Source organism: Chelonoidis abingdonii, chromosome 9 (genome assembly GCF_003597395.2).
Source record: "Chelonoidis abingdonii isolate Lonesome George chromosome 9, CheloAbing_2.0, whole genome shotgun sequence".
In the NCBI taxonomy this organism is placed as follows: Eukaryota; Metazoa; Chordata; order Testudines; family Testudinidae; genus Chelonoidis; species Chelonoidis abingdonii.
Genome location: NC_133777.1, coordinates 29,869,345 through 29,884,502, shown reverse-complemented (window position 1 = coordinate 29,884,502; position 15,158 = coordinate 29,869,345). Strand labels below are relative to the sequence as shown.

The window sequence follows — 15,158 nt, the reverse complement described above, 5'->3', positions numbered from 1 at the left end:
CCTGTGATAGCTCGATAGAGAAGTCAGAAGTTTAACCTTGCCTTAGATAAGGCTTCAGACAGCCAAGCCTACAGGCTCAAGGCAGATGGACATGAACTGGACCTGCTCTAGCTATCAGCTGCCGTTCAGGGGTCCTTTGTGCTGCACAGTCACATGGCAAGTTTAATCCCTTGCAAACTCCTACAGAATTTGTAGATCCCTTGAGTTTTGCTGAAGGCTTTTGACTAAAGATAAAAACGGACTAAGGAATAACAGCAGCTAGTTCTTGACACCTGCTCCACTCTGCTCCTGGCACCTGCCCGTAGCTGGGAAGAGCCTTTCTGATAAACTAGCATTAAAAATTTACAGAGCAAGATGAAATTCAGTAAATACAAGTGCAAAGTGCTACACTTAGGAAGGTAAAATCTAAAGCATACATACAAATGGTGAATAAGTGGGTAGGTGGGAGTACTGCTGAAGAGGACCTGGGGTTTACAGTGGATCACAAATTGAATGAGAGTCAACAGTGTGATGCAGTTGCAAAGAGAAAAGGCTAATAGCATTCTGGGGTGTATTAGCAGGAGTGTCGCATGTAACACAGGGCAGGCAATTGTCCTGCTCTACTCGGCCCTGGTGAGGCCTGAGCTGGAGTTGTGTGTATAGTTCTGGGTACCGCACTTTCAGAAGGATGTGGACAAATTGGAGAGCACAGCAACCAAAATGATAAAAGGTTTAGAAAACCTGACCTATGAGGAAAGGTTAAACTGGGAGTATTTTGTCTTGAGAAAAGATGACTAATGAGTGACCTGGCTGCGGCTCTGCTCCCGGTCCCAGCCTTGGCTCCAGGCTGCAGTCCTTCTCCCACCTCAGACTTGCCCCAAGCTGTGGCTTACCCCTGTCCAAACACCCCCTAAGCCACGGCCCTGCCCCCAGCTCCAGAGGGGGGACATGCAGACTAGGATAATGGGGGTGTGATGTGAAAAGTTTGGGGACCACTGCTATAAAAAGTTAGTTAAGCTGTGGACTAGGCTTCCAAGGGAGGTTGTAGAATCCCAATCACTGGAGGTTTTTTAAGAACAGATTGGACAAACACTTGTCAGGGATGGTCAAGGTTTACTTGGTCCTGCCTCAGCTAGGGAGTGGGCGGGTGGACTAGATGACCTCTTGAGGTCCTTTCCAGCCCCACTTTTCTAGTGCTAATGTAGTGCAAGTATCACACAGACGCTTCATTCTTAATCCCCTGCTATTGTGTTCCTGGTGCCATGCACAGCTCTGCTAAGGCACTTCAATTCTGACTTGCAGCTATTCCGGTTCTGGCCTCTTGAGACTGCTGTTCAGTCAGGTAATACTTCTGGGACATGCCCAAAACTGGGAGGAAGGAGGGTTGGGAGAAGATGGAAACTTATGTAATTGTCTTACTTCTGACCTGATAGGATTGTAGCTCTGGTCTCCTAGAGGTGGAACACCGTTTTGCCAACCCACAATCACCTGGCTCCCAGATACCTCACATAACAACATAACCTGGAGGGACCCCGCTAGCTAACATGTTCCTGTTGTGCTCTTCCCCCACCACCTTACCGATAATGGAAACTGCACCCCTCCCGTCTATTACTGCACAGCCATAGCTTCCTTGGCAGAAGAGCTTGGGCTGACAGCGGACCTGGGGCTAGAGATGGAGAGGGAATGAGGGCAGAGTTGTGGCTGGGGCCAGAGGAATGGGAGGAGTGGAGCTGTGGCTGGGACCAGAGCTGACTCGGGTGTGGAGCAAAGGGTGGAACTGGGAGCAGACTGGGACTGGCCAGAGCTCTCTCCCCACTCCCGAGGCCTGTTACACCCGTCTCTCCCCCCCTGAATGTTCCTCTATGTCCCCCTATAGGATTGTGCCCCACAGTCTGGGGACCACTGATCTAGACTATCCCTGACAGGTGTTTGTTATCCTGTTCTCAAACCTCCCATGACAGATTCCACAACCTTCCTAGGGATTAACTAAGCCCTGTTTTAGTAAAAATTGGTGTGCAGTTGTGTGCTGCACTAAACGTAATCTCTGCATTAGCTCCTCTTTTCTGAGATGAAGGGGATTTTGTAGCTCTGTGACCTGTCAGCAGAGGTCTTTGTGAATGGCCCGGTGTCTGAGGCTCAGGGCTGGTCTACACTACAAAGTTAGGTATCACTCCCCTGAGAGATGTAGTTTAGCTGACCTAAGGCCTCGTGTAGACTCCATTGACTTAGCTAGTATATCTTGGAGAGGTGGATTTACGATTGCACTGTTGTAAGTGTCTACATTATAGTGCTAAGGCGGCACAGCTGCAGCACTTCCAGTGTACACATAGCCTTATTCTTCACTGCATCTCCTAGGCTTACGAGAAGCGCTTTCCCACATGCCCAGAGATCCCTGTCTTCCTGGGCAGTGAGATCCTTCAGGAATCCAAGAGTGATGATGGAGCTGTTCATATTGTTGAACGGAGCTGCAAGCTGAATGTGGACGCTCCACGGCTGCTGAAGAAGGTGAGAGCCTAATGCACACAGTGTCTCCAGGCTTCCTTGTGTCTGCTGCTTTCGGCAGTAGAGGCTGGAGCCGTGGTGATTGCTCTCACATCTCCTAACGTCCTGTATGGCTTTGTTCTTCCTTCCTTCCTTCTCAGATTGCTGGGGTAGAATACGTCTTTTTCATACAGAAGAACACCGTAAACTGGAAGGAGCGAACGCTCCTCATTGAGGCTCACAATGAGACCTTTGCCAATCGTGTTGTCGTCCTTGAGACCTGTAGCTACTCGGTAAGTGCCTCTCTTCCCAAGCAGTCTTCCTTTTCCTCTTGGCCGTGCGGTGAGCCAGAGCAGCTGAGTGACCGTGGCGGAAGCCTTCCACCTTGGGCTAACAGCCAGGGGAGGGTGCTCCGAAGAGTGTGGATGCTGGGCTGTAATCCAATGTGACTTGAAAGCCTGTTGACCTGGATTGGGGACTCCTATTTGATGGGCACCTGAAGGGACTCCCAAAGGTGGGAGTGCTCAGCAGCTAGCTCATCTGGGGGGAAGGAGTTACCTTGCCTTGGGTGGAACATTAGGTCCTGGAGTGAGATCAGAGAGCAAGGGGAGGCAGGTGGGGCTCTAGATTTGGTATAACGTGTTCCCATAGTTCTCTGGGTTTAGGATTAGAGTTAAGAAGGATGTCTGGCCAGTGTTGGGGTTTGGCCTTGGCAGGATTCTAGCAGTTTAGGGAGGAGCCCCGAGTACTTATTGTGATGGGAAGTTGAGGTGGTGGGTAGGGGAGGTAGTTGTGGCAGCTGAATTCTCATGCTGCTCCCAAACGAGCACAGTTCCTGGCTTCCCTGTCGTGCTCTTTCTGTTCCCGGGACTTCCAGATTGCTCCTGTGTCGATCATTTAGATAAAGCTCTTGTGCTGCTTATCTGTGTCCTGAGAAGACGTCACCCAGCGTGTTCCACTTGTCGAGTGTGTGTACCGTACCAGTCCATCTGAGCCACAGGGGTTCAATCACCATTAAAAATAGCGTCCTCTATTTCTGGAAGCAATCTGATACCTCACCATGTTTCCTAAACAAAAGTCCAGATCATGTTACTTACCTGCCCTGTCAGCACTTGTATATTAGTGCAGCTTCTTGGAATCAAAGAAGCTTGCAATGACTGTGGCTTGAGGGAAGCAAATAACTTAACCCCCTGCCCAACCCCTGTCCCCCAATTTCACTGGGCCGCCAGGGCCAGGACCAATGGAACATTTGTGTGGTGGTCATGAAAATGATGATGGATCAGGTTTTTCCTTTGCTGTCACTGTGGGTCTATCTCAGCTGCTGACTGTGTTGAGATGCTGCTCGGTGAGCCTAGCAGTGATTCTGTGTGTGTGCGCATGCACCAGTGCCAAATTTCATGCTACTGGGATCTCTTTGACTGCACTGTGTTACCTGTGGGTCTTGAACCACTCTGGAAGGAAGGTTAACTGCTAGGTTTCCAAGCTCTGTCTGCTTTCTGGAAGGGAGGAACTACTTGTTTGCATCCTTGAGATGCTCCTGCTGTCTACTTTTGCCCATTTCCTCTTAATTGTAGGAGTGTACAGGGAACAGTTTTTTCTCATGTTTCAACCTCAGCAGTGGTCCTTGGAGAAATAAGATCTTTCTCTGGCTGCTGCCTATAATCCCTATGGGGACTCTGTTCTTTACCAATCTCTATGTGCATGGGGTGGGGTTCTTTTGTACTCTTACTGGGCTAAAACAGTAACACATAAGGGGAAAGGCAGACTCCTTCACAAGGGATAGAGATAAGAGCTACGTGGGTGTTTTCCTTGAGGAAAAGAATGCAGGGAGACTGCCTAGAGAGGAAGGAAGTTCTGTGATTAAGGTAGTGGCTGAGACTCAAGAGACCTGGATTTAGTTCCTAGCTCTGCCACAGGCTTCCTGGGCAACTTGGGGTGAGTCATTTAATTTCTGGGTACCCTTTTCCCATCTGTCCAACAAGGGAGGATAAGTCCCCCCTTCCTTCATTCTGTCTTATCTATTTACCTTGTGAACTGTTTGGGGCAGTGGCAATGACTGTCAGGTGCTTCCTCTTGGAAATCAGGCCTAGCAGTTGGAGTGGAGGCCAAAGCCGGCTATAGGGTCAGGGCTGGGCTGAGGGTAGTGCTAGAACAGAGATCAGAGTCCAGGGACAAGCCAAGTCAGTACCATAGCTGGAGTCCAGGTGCAGGCCAAAGTCTAAAGCTGGGTAGTCAGAGTCTGAGGGTCAGAAGGCTCAAGGGCTGAAGTGAGGTCGGAATAGTTCAAGGAGAAGACCCGGAACCAGGCTCAGGCAAGGCTGGGGAAGGAACAAGATCAAGAGCAGGCTGGAGAGTGTTATGCTGTGAGGCAGCAGGAGGGTTCCTGGCCAGGCAATGCTGTTGCATAGACAGATCAACAGCTCTGGTCGGCTTGGGGAAATAGATGACCCAGTCTCTGCTCAGGGACAAGCTGCTGCTGCATGCCTGAAGGCAGAGTCACTGCAGGCTCTGCTGGAGGGGCAGCTGAGCGAGCAGCCCTGGTTTGGCTGTGGGTTTGCTTCAGTGACCATCTCTTGCTACGTGCACATACTGCGTCTAGCACTATGGCTTTGATTAAATGCTCTCGGCACTGTTGTAATGCTCTTCTGCTCCTGCCATTACCATTTGGGGAGCCAAGCAGCAGAGGTAGGTTTAGTCTTGATTTCCTTGGGTGGGGAGAATCCCATCCTAACAGATGTGTCCTAACGCTGCTGTCATATTGAGCGTCGCAGTCCAGATTAATCAGATCACTAAGTGCTGACGGACCTACATCCTGCAGGAAGCCCCCTGGTCTGCAGCCTGGGAGAGTGAACAGCCCCATTACTGCCTGGCAGGCTGTGTGACCCCAGGCCTGTCTTTGTCTGTGTTTAGGTTCACCCTGAGAATGAAGAGTGGACGTGCTTCGAACAGTCTGCGTCTCTTGACATCAAGTCGTTCTTTGGCTTTGAAAACACAGTGGAGAAAATTGCCATGAAGCAGTACACTGCCAACATCAAGCGGGTGAGAGCTGGCTTTCCCCCTAGCTCCAAGAAGTGCAGCTCAAGTGTCCACAGCCCATTAGAAGTGGGGAAGTAAAATGGCTCCTCGGGTCCAAGGTTGCCATGGCAGTGAGCGTGAAGGGTCATGAGATGCAATGTTCTCTAATGGGTAGATCAAGGGAGTGGGAATCAGCAGGAGACCTAGGTTCTATGGCCAACTCTCCCCTCTGCCGTTGCCTTGAATAAGTCCCTTCACCTCGCTGTTGTCTGAGTTTCATCCTCAATAGAGAGAGAACACAGCTCTAAGGAGCATCTGGGCCCTGCCCTGGGTCTCTCAGTCTCAGTGGTAGAGAGTGGAGATTAAGCCACTATCCAACAAGCAAAACAGTCTGTTCATTTGGATATCTCCATGCAGAGGTTGTAAGGGAATTATTCTGGGTGAAGGCTACGTTTCATGTGCAGTCCAGGCTCCCTGGAGTCACTCCCTGACCAGTGTCCCCACACAGTAAGCCGCCTTTCTGAATACACACACAGGAAGGACAAGCCCTGGGTGCTTGCTAGTTTCATTCCACTAAAGATTCCACTCTGACAGGATCTGGGCAGTGCAATGGTGTTGTCTTGGAGGAGATGTTAGTTTGATTTGACGGCCTTTTCCCTGGGTTTAGGGTTGCAGGGGAGCAGTGCAGCAAACAGGTGAGAGGTGTAGGGCTGACTGACGCTGTTTTTTTCACCTCGCCTGAACCCAAATCTGTTCTTAGCTCAGGCGTTCTTCTGAGTAACAGCATGTTTTCTCTTATCTAGAGAGTGCCTTTCACATGCTAGTAAAACATTCCCCACATGGTCCATTCTGCTCCTTTCTGCCTTGCTCTAAAGCTGCTGCATGAGGCCATTAAATACGGGAATGTGCTCCTTCTCTGGGCTAGGGAAACTTCCCCCTTCCTGCTTATGGCTGGGACACTGATCTCTTGGAGCATTAGGAATCCTTTCCCACAGGGTTTCTCTCTCTAATGCAAGCCTTCATTTCTAGGGCAAGGAGGTGATCGAGCATTACCTGAAGGAGCTGATCTCCCAGGGCATCACCTTCATCCCCCGGTGGACACCTCCACCAGTGAGCAGACAGAAGGAAAAGAGGGCCCTGGCTGTGGGACACAACCCTGGTATTGTGCCAGCAGAGTCCTGCATGCATGGAACTACCAAAGAGCAGCCAGGCAGCTCCTGCCCTGCTGCAGAGACGGCTAGCCCTGATGGTATGTTATCCCCAGGCAGTGGCGACCTTCTGGGTCTCACACTGGGATTTTTCTGCCACTTAACTCTTGAAGCTCCTGCAGCCTGACTGTAGGAAAAGGCTCCAGCCCAGTGTGAAAGTGTCTGCCTAAACAGAAGGAAGTGAGAGGTTATTGTAGCATTGCAGTGACACCTGCAACATTGGGAGCTTTAACTCAGGATCCCTGGCCCTTGCAATTGGGATATGTCTCCAGGAACTTTGAGAACAGCTGCTCTATTAGTGCAGCTAGAGCAGGAAACAGATCTGGGACTCCTGGGTTCTGTTCCTGCCTGGCCTTGGTCATGTAGCTTCTCTATACCTTAATTTACCAATCTGTAAAATGGTTTGAATACTTACCCACTGGCTAAGGAAGCTCGAAGGCACAATTAATATTGGTAAAGTGCTTTGAGATGAAAGGTGCTATAGAAGTGGAGAACTCTACTTAGCAGCCATGTGAAGAGCCGGGGGGATTATTGGCTTCCTTTTCTTCACATATCTCTGCTCTTGAACTGCCAGCTTTGTATGGCTCTCCCAGCTGTCCTCTTTTTCCATTCTGTTGTGTGTCTGCTTCCCAGCTTGGCTGGATCTGTGGCATAGCTGCTGACTTAGTTTTCCCCAGGGATGCTCAATGCTCACTCTGTCCCCTCCCCAAGCCCTTGATCAGCTGTTTGGTGGGGGCACTCCAGATCAGCTGTAGCTGGAGGGTGCTGAGCACCCACTATTTTTTCTGTGGGTGCTCCAGCCGTGGAGCACCCACAGAGACGGTGCCTATGATCTGCGGTGAGGGTGCACTTAGGAAGGCTCATTTCTGCTGTAGGACTGAGGGGCAGCAGCGTGTTTTCTAGGCACGTGATCCCTGTTGTGCGATACTGTCGCCTATTGTATCCAGGGTCAGAAATATTCCCTCTGCTCTCTTCTCCCTTCTGTCTCCACATGCCTCCAGCACAGCTGCTGGCCTGTGCCACTGCTCTTGGTACCATGGTCCCTGTACACAAATGCCTCTGGCTGCACATCTGCCTGGAATGCCCCAGGCTGGCAGATGTGATCCCTTTGTCCTTTGTCTCTATGCCCTGGAGGGACTCTGTGCTGCACTAGCCACACAGGACTATACTCATGGCAAAGACCACCCTTGTATACTGAGGGGAGCGACTAAAGTTATTCACTGTTTCCCCCTGGTGGCTATCCATGGAATAGTATTTCAGCAGCTTCCAGAGAAAGAGCCCAAGGTAGGTAGGTGCCCAGAATTCATTGAAATCCCAGGAGGTGGGTGCCTAACTCCCTGAAGCACCTTTGAAAACCCCAGACAGAGATCAGGGCAGCTTTGGGATGGAGGCAAGAATTAGAAGGCATATTGGCACCATTGAGTACCAGGTGGCCTACCCTGCTGTGATGTCCTAGACATTCAGAATTACTGACTCAGTCCCCACGCCCTAATTGTAATCAAAATGTCTCCCATGGACTCCTTGGGATGCTCTCCAGTCCTTCCCAGACAACAGCCAGGCAGACTGTTGATGAAGGCCAAGTGTTTGAAAATTCCCAGTGGAAATTGCGTATGTGTGTTAGTGTTATGGCAATAACTGTGCCATTCCCCAGATACTCCACTTCTTCTAGGGTGACTTCTCCCCTGAGTTGCTGTTTTCTTCCGTCTCCAGCTGACAAACTGGACGCTGATTACATTGAACGGTACCTGGGGCAGCTGACTCCTATGCAGGAAAGCTGCCTGATTCGACTCCGTCAGTGGCTGCAGGAAATGCACAAAGGCAAGGTAGGCAGCCTGGAGACAAGAAGGGAGCTCTCCAGAGAACTGATGGCCTCTCGGAGGCAGCTTTGCTTAGTGACTTGATTATGTAACTAGGATCCAGGAACCCCTGGGTTCTAACCCCAGCTCTGCTGCTGATTGGCAGTGTGGTTTAGGGCAAATGACTGCTCTGTGCCTGTTTCCCCATATAAAAATAGAACTGTGAAAACTCACATGTGCTGAGGCTTAATTGATTGTGGAGTGCTGTGTTAAGACAGCTATTTCCTGATAAGCTTTAGGTGAATCTTATTGCTGCTGGCCAGTGGCAGTACAGAATATGTGCCATCCTTTCTTCTCCGCTGCTGGTGGTACTGCCTTCAGAGCTAGGTGCCTGGGCAGCAGCTGCCGCTCTCCCACCTCCCAGCTTCCGGCAATGCCACTGCCAGCAGCAGTGGAGAAGTAAGAGTGACAATACTGTGACCTCCTAATAAGCTTGTGACCCCTGCCCCCTTTAAGGACATAAGAATGGCCATACTTCGTCAGACCAAAGGTCCATCTAGCCCAGTATCCTGTATTCTGACAGTGACCAGTGCCAGATGTCCCAGGTGACCCTTCTGATGCAGGGCCCCCAGTTTGAGAAACGCGGTGGAGAAAACTTTTTATGAGTTGTTCACGGCATAAATAGCAAATTTCATGGATGTATAATATAGCTACGAAGTTTAATATTTATGCCGTGACCAACCCATGAAAAATGTGTGATTTCTCTGCGGTTTAAGTGGACCCCTTGTAGTATTTATCAGGTGATCCTGCTTCCCTTCAAAGTCTAGCTTGCTGTGTCTGTGGCGTAGGGTGAGAGAACCTGCTAGTCACACTGTGTGGATCAGTTGAAAACCTACACACGTCGCAAGGCTTTTGACAGACATTGCTCGCTAGAGTGGTGGGTGATAACGCTTAGCTTTTACCTAGTCCTTTTCCAGGTGGGCTTCATAAGCAAACTTGCCTAGAGGCTGCTTTAATTTTGAGAGGAATTTTGTTTAAATCTATTTTTTTATGAAAATTCTGTATTTCAAACTTGATGCAGAAACTTCCATATTGAGGGGCAGGGTGTGTCTGTCTGAACTCGTGGGAATAGATCACACTCAAACCGAAGAGTAGCTACCTGGTGGGGGTCAGAGTAGAGTGATTTTCAAGTGCAGCCAGAGTTGACCACAGCAGCTGGGTGCTGATCCCAGGTTATGTTTGGCTCCCACAAGCCGTATTGGAGATTGTGAGACAAATGTATCCCTGCCACTCCTCCATTGATTAGAGCACAGTTACACTGGGGAAGAACTCAGCCTTGTGTTTAGTGGGACACTACTGATGGTTGTGGGTTGAAAGGCTGGGGAGGGTGCATGGTTTGTATTCTCCCCTTCCAGACGTGCCCAGAAGAGCAAAGCCTGCTGGCATTTCTGGATGGAGATGCCCAGCCAGGGCTGTGCTGTGCAGTGTCAAACGCTTGTGTGGAGGAATTGTGCCTGACTGCTTGACGTTAGCAGTGCTGAGTCCCTGGTCGGGTCTAACACACAAACCCAAAAAAACCTTTTGCCAGCAGAACTGATGTCCAGGCTCAGTGCTGTGAAATGCAAGAGTGGAGGGACACGTTCAAATCTTATTACTCCAGTTTTGGGTCCCTCCCCTCCCATCCTTACTGGGGATTTAGAGGGCTGGACAATAGTGTGCCGTGTTCCAGGGGAGCAGGGAGGCCGGGGAGCCACATTACTAACTGCAGCCCTTGATTTGCCTCCTTAGAAGTAGGACTGAGCTGTAAGCAGAGCTGCCCGTTTTGTCCTGCCTCACCCGCAGCCAATAGTCCCATCAGGCCTACAGGATAGGTTATGAGGGTGGGTGGGGAACAAAAAGCAAGGCCTTCCTGAAGGTCCCCAGATAGGCTCTAACCCGCTCTCCTTCTCATTCCCTTACCCTGAATAACACTCACAGTCCATGACCAGAGTAGGGGAGAGGGGGAGTGTGCAGAGCTGTGGTGGTTAGGTGGGGTTGAACAAGGCATCTGAGGTAATAACTGCCTATTCCATTGGTAAGCACTTCTGAGAGGCAGGAAAACCTGGCAAAGAGAATTCACCTGACCTTCCAAAAGAAAACAAGGGTTCACGTACAGTGCTACAGCTGGCTTCTGTGCATGCTGCTTTACAGCTGGGAGCAGGGCTGGGATAACTGCTTTGGCTTGACACATCTTCTGCAGTCCATCCAGCAAAACCTCATTGAGTCCTGTATCTAATGTGCCAGCTGTCAGACAGCCTGCCTGAGCCATCCTTCACTGAGAGAGTGAAGGGGGAGCCACATTTGTGATGGGTCAGAACCCAGGTTTTGAGCTGGAAAGCACAGTGTAAATGCCTGTTTTTGTTTTTGTTTTTTCTTGTAGTCAGAGGCTGGGGAATGGAAGCCGGAAAAGGTAAAATCTGGAGCATGTGAGCAATGTGAAAGAGTTGCCCCTAGGGATGGTCTAACCTGTGTGTGTGGGTGGGTGTGTACACACGTGGGCTCTTCTTGACAGCCGTTTGCTGTGCTGGATCCACTAATAGGGTGAAATTGACTCTGCCTCAATGACAGCTGTAGGTAGCTTTGTGCACGACTCATAGGTTTTGTGTATTCCCCATGCCCTTTGTAAGCAGAGTGGATGGTACTGGCAGACCTCATTTATTGCTTCCTTGCCTGCTTTGTAGAAGTATAAACCACTAATCAGGTGGGTACAGAGTCAGATGCTTGTCCTAGACCATTTGAACTCGCTCTGAGGCAGCTGATCTCTTACTGTGACTTTTTTTAGTCCCAGGATAAATACATCCCTGTTGCCTCTTCAGAGGCTCATTGCAGATCTCTGTTCGTGGGAGCTTGCCCGTTTGGATGTTTGTTTTTTAAATGAAACACTCCTATTGTCCAGCTGCAGTGTCCATTCTCTGCTCCTTCCACAGCAGCAAAGTGCTTTGCTGAATAAAGTCTTCCATAGCTTGAAGGCCAGCCAGAGAACTGGAGACTGTGAATGATGCAAAAACAGCAGATTACTACACAGAGCTGTAAGCAATGGTCTGTGTGGTGCTGTTTAAAGCAACAGGTATTAGTGCACCAGTAATGAACTACAGGAGCATCTTCATTTTCCTGCTTATGGAAATTACTGCCTCTGGAATTCTCTCAACCATCTAGCCAAGTGCAGTCCCTTGAGTCAAAATCCGTTCTGCTAACTTAGCCTTTGAACTTGATTCTCTGTATAACAATACCACATCATCCTCTCAAAGCTCTGCCTCTGACCCAAATGTAAGTGCTCACTCATCCCTGTGCACTGCTGTATTAAGAACTGTACCACTGCCCATACCTCGGCTTTCTGACAGACTTTCCTCTGGCATAGTAAGTAAGCTCTTGCTTTATCTATGTAGTAAGTAGTCGCTTGATTTATTTATGTGATCAGCCATGAAGAGTTTGTTGTAACTTGGAGCAACATGACACTTGAAAATGGCAAAACTTTATGGAATAACCGCAGTGTGGGGATTCTCTTGACAGGGACTCAAAGGGCTCCCCTGGATGTTATGTTTGATTATTTCTGTAAGGGTTTGAACTAGTGTTGTCAATTCATCACAGTTAACTCACACTATTAACTAAAAAAAAAAATCGTGATTAATCATCGTTTTAATAACACTGTTAAGCAATATTTCTATATTTTCAAATATATTTATTTCAGTTACAACACAGAATACAAAGTGTACAGTGCTCACTTTATATTTTTATTGCAAATGTTTGCACTGTAAAAATGATAAACAAAAGAGAGAGTAGTATTTTTCAATTCACCTCATATAAGTATTGTAGTGCAATCTCCTTATCCTGAAAGTGCAGCTTACAAATCTAGATTTTTTTCCTTACGTAACTGCACTCAAACACAAAACAATGCAAAACTTTAGAGTCTAGAAGTCCACTCAGTCCACCTTCCTTTTCAGCCAATCACTCAGACAAACAAGTTTGTTTACATTTATGGGAGATAATGTTGCCCGCTGCATATTTACAATGTCACCATGAAATGAGAACAGGCATTTGCATGGGACTTTGTAGCTAGCATTGCAAGTTATTTATGTGGCAGATATGCTAAACAATCATATGCTTCAGCCACCATTCCAGAAGACATGCTTCCATGCTGATAATGCTCGTTAAAAAAATGAGTTATTTACATCTGTGACTGAACTCCTTGGGGGAGAATTTTATGTCTCCGGTTCTGTTTTACCTTCAGTCTGACATATTTCATGTTATAGCCGTCTTGGATGATGATTCATCTAACATTGTTCATTTTAAGAACACTTTCCCTGTAGATTTGACAAAACGCAAAGAAGGTACCGATGTGAGATTTCTAAAAGATAGCTATAGCACTCTACCCAAGGTTATAGAGTCTGAAGTGCCTTCCAAAATCTGAGAGGGACGAGGTAGGAGCATGTTTTCAGAAGCCTTAAAAGAGCAACATTCCGATGCAGAAACTACAGAACCTGAACCACCAAAAAAGAAAATCAACCTTTTGCTGGTTGCATCTGATTAAAATAAACATGCATCGGTCCACACTGCATTGGGTCGTTATCGAGCAGAACCCATCATCAGCATTGATGCAGGTCCTCTGGAATGGTGGTTGAAACAGGAAGGGACATATGAATCTTTAGCGCATCTGGCATGTAAATATCTTGCAATGCCGACTACAACAGTGCCATGCGAACACCGGTTCTTCTTCGAGAGATGTCCCTGTGGGTGCTCCACTTTAGGTGTCGGTGCGCCCCTGCGCCTTCGATCGGAGATTTTTTGCAGCAGTACTCCTACCGGCCACGCTTGCTTAGAACCTGTCACTCATTCTGAGAGTGTTACTAGAGAGCATGCGCGGCAGGTAGGAGTACTGCTGCAAAAAATCTCCGATCGAAGGCGCAGGGGCGCACCGACACCTAAAGTGGAGCACCCACACGGACACTCATCTCGAAGAACGTCAGTTACTGCACAAGGTGAGTAACCTCCTCTTCTCACTTTCATGTGACATTGTGAACAAGAAGCGGGCAGCTTTATCACCTGCAAATGTAAACAAACTTGTTTGTCTGAGTGTTTGGCTGAAGAAGAAGGCGGACTGAGTGGACTTGTAGGCTCTAAAGTTTTACATTTTTATTTTTGAATGCAGTTATTTTTTGTACATAATTCTACATTAGTAAGTTCAACTTCCATGATAGAGATGCACTACAGTACTTCTATTAGGTGAACTGAAAAATACTTTTTCTTTTTTACAGTGCAAATATTTGTAAATAAAAAATAGTGAGCACTGTACACTCTGTATTCTGTATTGTAATTGAAATCAATATATTTGAAAATGTAGAAAACATCCAAAATATAAATGGTATTCTATTATTGTTTAACAGTGCTATTAATCGTGGTTCACTCTTTTAATCACTTGACAGCTCTAGTTTGAACCAACCTGAGTAGCCCTGTGGATAGCGGCTTCCTCTCAGCACTGAAGTTGTATGTTCAAACTGTGCTATAAAAAACCCAGCTGTTTCCATATTAATGTGATTCAGACAAGTTCTTGCCAGCATTTTTATTAATAAAATGTTGAGCTCCGACATGGAAACGTGTCCATCCTCCCCTCTCCCACCCCCAGCCAACATGTACAAATGCAATGTTTGCAAAAAGTTGGTTAGAAACAATTTGCCCCAGGTGTGCATCTAAGCTACCTCCAAACTTATCTGCTTTCTCTCCACTGAATCTGTTCTTAGGGCTTGTCTACACAGTGCATTAGTCCACAGTAGAGGGGTACAAATTCTAATTTGCACCAGAATGTTGCACGCTAACTGGCCCATGTGGATGCTATTAAAAGTTCCCTAGTGCGCGTTGTGTAGGACTGTTTGAAATGGGACTACATTCAGATGCACTAAGGAACTTTTAGCGCATGCCAGCAGGGTCCACACAGGCCAGCTAGTGTGCAGCTTATGAGTGCGTTAGAATTGACACCTCTGTAGTGCTGACTAATGCACTGTGTAGACAAGCCCTAAGTGTGTCTATTGCAGCTTCATATCGGTATGTGTAACTGAGATTGCTCCAGGCCTGAAATTCCTGGTTGCTTTGCTTCCAGCCCTTCTTTCTATTTTCATTTGCATGTCAGTAAGCTGATAAGAGAGCTTTTCGCTCTGAAGACATGTATCGTTTGTGTTACAGTACGGTGCAGGCGGCCCACCTGGGACCATGGCCCTATTACGCTAAATGCCGTAGCAATGCATAGGAAGAGACTGCCCCCGCTTTGAAGAGATTATAGTCTGAATGAAGATGAGATGCAACACGAGCTTAAACTGAGGCAATGGGGCGAGGAGGAGATTGGAAGATGTAGTTGCAGATTAGCCGTATGCACAACTTGCAATTTCAAGTCAAATTTAGCTTTGTTTGGGATTTATTAATGATCATTGCTGCTGGCCAACTACCTACCCCGTTAGTAGCTGGCAATTTTATCTTGGACTTCAAGGTAGAAGTGAATCTCAAGGGATTTGAAGGAAGTCAGAAAATACTTGCTATTCTGGAGGGTGCCCCATAGGGTGACCAGATAGCAAGTGTAAAACATCAGGACGGGGTGCGGGGTAATAGGTGCCTATATATAAAAAGCCACCAAAATTGGGACTGTCCCTATAAA

General features: G+C 47.9%; 1 protein-coding gene across 3 annotated transcripts in view; it reads left to right on the top strand.

Moving 5' to 3' along the window:
- Positions 1–15,158, top strand: part of SEC14L5 (SEC14 like lipid binding 5) — a 982,653-nt gene that overhangs the window by 15,131 nt on the left and 952,364 nt on the right. For 2 of the 3 annotated variants that reach the window (XM_075069291.1, XM_032770699.2), the window contains exons 2-6: positions 2,335–2,484; positions 2,622–2,753; positions 5,371–5,499; positions 6,505–6,724; positions 8,394–8,506. In XM_075069291.1, the coding sequence (XP_074925392.1) occupies positions 2,335–2,484; positions 2,622–2,753; positions 5,371–5,499; positions 6,505–6,724; positions 8,394–8,506 (744 nt within the window). Of the gene's footprint in view, positions 1–2,334; positions 2,485–2,621; positions 2,754–5,370; positions 5,500–6,504; positions 6,725–8,393; positions 8,507–10,898; positions 10,929–15,158 lie in introns of all 3 variants that reach the window. The other variant, XM_075069290.1, reaches the window with a different exon arrangement.